At 39.5% G+C, this 5,959-nt stretch overlaps 1 protein-coding gene across 1 annotated transcript; it reads left to right on the plus strand.

Annotated features, from left to right (window-relative positions):
* The first annotated feature begins 449 nt into the window (after positions 1–449).
* Positions 450–2,306, plus strand: LOC137815505 (uncharacterized). Its single transcript, XM_068618621.1, has 5 exons — positions 450–518; positions 718–1,306; positions 1,363–1,521; positions 1,639–1,798; positions 1,931–2,306. The coding sequence occupies exons 1-5, from the start codon at positions 450–452 to the stop codon at positions 2,304–2,306; spliced, it is 1,353 nt and encodes a 450-aa protein (XP_068474722.1).
* Positions 2,307–5,959: the final 3,653 nt, after the last annotated feature.

The raw sequence follows: 5,959 nt of genomic DNA on the forward strand, positions 1-5,959 counted from the left end.
CGTGCCATCATCTGGAGCCCCCTTGACTTGGGCGCTGCTTCTGACTCTCCTTTGGCTAAGTTACTTCATGCATGATAATACTCAGTGCATAGCTGTCCTGGAGTGCGATCTCTACTGGATTGGCGAGCTAGGGTGCCTTCGTTACACACCTTCCCTGTGGTCTCGTCGGCCGCCTTCATAATCTGCATCACCTTCATCTTCGGCGATGTGCTTGCTCCGGCGATCTCGAATCACTTGGTCGCCTGAGTTTACATCTGGCGACTTCATCATTAACCCGGTGACCGCCGGTTCTGGTATGCTGGAGATCGGAGCACGCCAACTTAATAACTGGCGATTTCACGAGCCCCCCGACTTCCTTCCCTTCTGCCAACCTGGCATCTCGTCAACACGCCTATACTGTAGCTTGATGCCACGTCATCACTTCCGACTACCAGGACGGTACAAGCGTTATGGGTGGGAATAACACTGATGGTACCATCAGTGTTATTGGTGGGAATAATACTGATGGTACCATCAATGTTATTGGTGGGAATAATACATATGGTACCATCAGTGTTATTGGTGGGAATAATACTGATGGTACCATCATTGTTATTGGTGGGAATAACTCTGATGGTACCATCAGTGTTATTGGTGGGAATAACACTAATGGTACCATCAGTGTAATTTGTTGGAATAACACTGAAGACTGATGGTACCTTCAGTGTTATTGGTTAGAATAATACTGATGGTACCATCAATGTTATTGGTGGGAATAATACTGATGGTACCATAAGTGTTATTGGTGGGAATAATACTGATTGTACCATCATTGTTATTGTTGGGAATATAACTGATGGTGCTATCAGTGTTATTGATGGGAGTAATATTGATGGTACCGTTAGTGTTATTGGTGGGAATAATACTGAGGGTACCATCAGTGTTATTTGTTGGAATATAACTGATGGTACCGTTAGTGTTATTGGTGGGAATAATACTGATGGTACCATCAGTGTTATTGGTGGGAATAACACTGATGGTACCATGAGTGTTATTGGTGGCAATAATACTTATGGTACCATCAGTGTTTTCGGGGGTAATAATACTAAAGGTACCATCCATGTTATTGGTGGCAATAATACTGATGGTACCATCAGTGTTATTCGTTGCAATAATAGTGATGGTACCATTAGTGTTATTGGTGTCAATAATAGTGATGGTACCATCTATGTTATTCATAGTAATAAGACTTATGGTTCCATCAGTGTTATTAATAGTAATAACAGTGATGGTTCCATCAGTGTTATTGGAGGGAATAACACTGATGGTACCATGACTGTTATTACGGGAATAATACTTATGGTACTATCAATGTTTTCAAAGGGAATAATACTGAAGGTACCATCAGTGTTATTGGTGGGAATAATACTCATGGTACCATCAGTGTTATTGGTGGGAATAATACTAACGGTACCAGCACTGTTATTGGGGGGAATAATATTGATGGTACCATCAATGTTTTTTGGGGGAATAATACTGAAGGTACCATCAATGTTTTTCATAGTAATAATATTGATGGTTCCATCAGTTTTATTGGTAGTAATAATACTGATGGTACCATCAGTGTTAGTGTGGGAATAATACTGATGGTACCATCAGTGTTATTTATTGGTGGGAATAATATTGTTTGTACCATCAGTGTTATTGGTTGGAATTATAGTGATGGTACCATCAGTGCTATTAATGGTAATAATACAGATGGTACCATTCGTGTTATGGGTGGTAATAATACAGATGGTAATATCAGTGTTATGGGTGGGTATAACACTGATGGTACCGTCAGTGTTATTGGTGGGAATAATATTGATGGTACCATCAGTGTTATTGGTGGGAAGAATACTGATGGTACCATCAATGTTATTGGTGGGAACAATACTGATGCTACCATCAGTGTTATTGGTGGGAACAATACTGATGGTACCATCAGTGTTATTGTTGGGAATATAATTGATGGTGCTATCAGTGTTATTGATGGGAGTAATATTGATGGTACCATTAGTGTTATTGGTGGGAATAATACTGATGGTACCATCAATGTTATTGGTTGGAATATAACTGATGGTACCATTAGTGTTATTGGTGGTAACAATACTGATGGTACCATCAGTGTTATTGGTGGGAATAACACTGATGGTACCATGAGTGTTATTGGTGGGAATAATAGTGAAGGTACCATCAGTGTTATTGGTTGCAATAATAGTGATGGTACCCTGAGTGTTATTTGTGTCAATAATACTGATGTGAATCCAATAGCAAGGTATACATGATTCTTTGACATTCTTAGGAACAAGTTGAGTTGGTCATGAATTGACACTTTAATTAGAATTGGATCAATGTTCTAATTCAAGAACTCACCAAAACTTTGCACCGAACCAAAGCTCACATGGAAGTCCATGTATTGTCAAATTGAATCAATCAACAAGAATTGAAGAACAACAATTGAAAACCGAACAAAATTGAAAGATATAACCAATGCATCGAACATAATTGCAAATTACAGCAAGGTACCGAACAGAATTTGATGAACAAGTAAAACTAGAACATGATTCATGAAGAAGAAACAAAGCTTGAGAATAGAAAACTTATCGAGATGGAAGGAGAGGTGAGTGATCACGCCACTTAGAGTGTGGATACTCCAAGATTAGTGAGCTTCCCCCACTTGAGGTTCACCATAGACACCCAAGATAAGACTTGATGAAGGCACCAAAGCTCTTCCAATTTCTCTCTCAATTTGAGTAGAGTTTTCTTACTACAATTTCCAAATTTGATATGTACAAGGGCAGCACCTCTATTTATAGCCTATAAGGTGCTGAAATGCAAGACTAATCAAATGCAAATGTGTCCCTAATGACCTTCAAATTCGGCGCCAACTAGTGCATGAAGGAAGTGTGACTTTCCTTCCTAGTTTGGCACCTCCTAACTCATATCTACACTCCCTCTAGCATCCCTTACTATGTTCACCCCCCCTATGCTACTAATATTTCTAAACTACAACTAAGGATGCTTTTACACAAGAGGTTTCTTATGTTTCCCTCTTAAGCACCATCTACCAAAGATATTACAAATAAAGAAAACAATTGTCCATTATTTCCTAAGGCCTTGAACATGCTTCTTGTAAGCCTTTGAGAAGGATGAGTAACGTCTTGCACATCTACCTCTTGATCCTCTTCCTCCTCTTGTCCTTGTTGATTGGCTTCTATTTGTCCTTGGCCTTGATCTCCATCATACTCCCCGAGTTGGAGAGAATTCGACCACGAATTCTGGAGACCTACAGAAAAAGGAGTTAGATCGCTGACATTAAAAGTATGACTACCTAAGAATGTTTCAGGCATATCTAACTCATAAGCATTGTCATTAATCCTCTTAAGGACTTGGAAAGGTCCATCCCCACGAGGCATTAGTTTGGACTTCCTTTGAGTAGGAAAACGATCCTTTCTCAAGTGAAGCCAAACCCAATCACCCTCCTCAAACAACAATGCTTTTCTCCTTTTATTCGCAAGTTCAGCATACTTGCCAACCTTCTTCTCAATTCGCATCTTGATGTCTTGATGCAAAGTTTTTACAAAAAAAGCCTTTTCATCACCATCTTTGCACAAGACATCTCCAAGATCCGGAATAGGAAGAAGATCAAGAGGTGTTAAGGGGTTAAACCCATAAACAACCTCAAAAGGAGAATGAGAGGTGGTAGAATTTACTACACGGTTATAGGCAAATTCAACATGAGGTAGTAAATTCTCCCACACTCTAGGATTCTCGGAAATGAAGCATCTCAATAGTTGGCCCAATGTTCGATTGACCACTTCGATTTGACCATCAGTTTGTGGGTGGCAAGTGGTAGAAAATAAAAGCTTAGTTCCAAGCTTGCCACACAAGGTCTTCCAAAAGTGGCTCAAGAACTTTGGGTCTCTATCGGACACAATAGTTCTAGGGATCCCATGCAAGCGAACCACTTCTTGGAAGAAGAGGTTTGCAATGTGGCATGCATCATCCACTTTGTGGCAAGGAATGAAGTGAGCCATCTTTGAAAAACGATCCACTACCACAAAAATGGAGTCCTTTCCCTTTGATGTCTTGGGTAAGCCTAAGATGAAATCCATAGATATGTCTACCCAAGGCATTGAAGGGATAGGAAGAGGGGTATATAAACCATGGGGGTGCATCGTAGATTTAGCCTTGCGGCAAGCTATGCATTTATCACCCCAACTATGAACATGTTTATGCATATGAGGCCAATAAAAATGATCATTCAACTCATCCAAAGTTTTAGCAACCCCAAAGTGACCCATTAAGCCCCCCTCATGTGCTTCTCTAACAAGAGATAATCTAATAGATCCTTGAGGAACACAAAGACGTTTTCCCTTAAAAAGAAATCCATCTTGTATAAAAAAATCTTTGTGTCCTCCCCTAAGACACTTTTGATAGATTTGAGAAAAATCAAGGTCATCATGATAAAGATCCTTGATGTGATCAAAGCCAAGAAATTGAGAACCTAAAAGATTGAGCAAAGTATATCTTCAAGAAAGTGCATCGGCCACAATGTTTACTTTGCCTTGCTTGTGCTTGATCACATAAGGAAATTGCTCAAGGAATTCCACCCACTTAGCATGCCTTTTGTTGAGCTTGTTTTGGCTTTTCAAATACTTTAGAGATTCATGATCACTATGGATCACAAACTCTTTAGGAAAAAGATAATATGTTGCCAAGTATACAAAGCTCAAACAAGGGCATATAACTCCTTATCATAAGTGGAATAGTTGAGATGACTCCCTTTCAATTTCTCACTAAAGTAAGCTATGGGGTGGCCCTCTTGAAGGAGGACAGCCCCAATGCCTATGTTGCAAGCACCACACTCTATCTCAAAGGTCTTAGTGAAATTAGGAAGAGCTAATATGGGAGCATTAGTCAATTTTTCTTTTAAAAGCTCAAAAGCGTTTTGTTGTGCTTCTCCCCATTGAAAAACCACATCCTTTTTCACTATGTCATTGAGAGGTGCAGCTATTGTACCAAAGTTAGGTACAAAGCGTCTATAGAAAGACGCAAGTCCATGAAAACTTCGGACTTCATTCATGTTGGAAGGTGTAGGCCAATTTTCAATGGCCACCACCTTAGCTTGGTCCACATGGACCCCTTTGCTACTTACAACAAACCCTAGGAATTCTATATGGTCAAGAGCAAACATGCATTTAGCAAGGTTAGCATACAATTGTTCCTTCCTAAGGGTTTCTAAAACTTCTCTAACATGCACTCTATGGTCTTTCAAAGATAAGCTATAAATGAGAATATCATCAAAATAAACAACAACAAACTTACCAATGAAAGGTCTCAACACATGATGCATGAGGCGCATGAAAGTGCTTGGTGCATTAGTTAAGCCAAAAGGCATAACTAACCACTCATATAGACCAAAGTTGGTCTTAAAAGCCGTCTTCCATTCATCACCCGGTTTGATACGGATTTGATTGTAGCCGCTTTTAAGATCAATCTTTGAAAAATTTTTGGAACCATGTAATTCATCCAACAAATCATCTAGTCTAGGAATGGGATGCCTATACTTAATTGTAATGTTATTGATGGCCCTACAATCCGAACACATCCTCCATGATCCATCTTTCTTAGGTACAAGGATGATAGGCATAGCACAAGGGCTCATGCTATCTTGAACCCAACCTTTTTCTATTAAAGCTTCAACTTGTTGGCGAATTTCTTTGGTTTCACTTGGATTGGTCCTATATGCTGGACGATTGGGTAAAGAAGATCCCGGGATAAGATCAATTTGATGCTCAATTCCTCTCAAAGGTGGAAGGCCTTTGCGAGGATCTTGAAAAATATCATTAAACTCCTTTACCAAATCTTCCAAACAATGAGGACTATCAACAAGTGTTTCTAACTTAAGAGGTTTAGGGATAGCTAAGAAAATAGG

The sequence above is a fragment of the Phaseolus vulgaris genome, chromosome 1 (genome assembly GCF_000499845.2).
Source record: "Phaseolus vulgaris cultivar G19833 chromosome 1, P. vulgaris v2.0, whole genome shotgun sequence".
Lineage (NCBI taxonomy): Eukaryota > Viridiplantae > Streptophyta > Magnoliopsida > Fabales > Fabaceae > Phaseolus > Phaseolus vulgaris.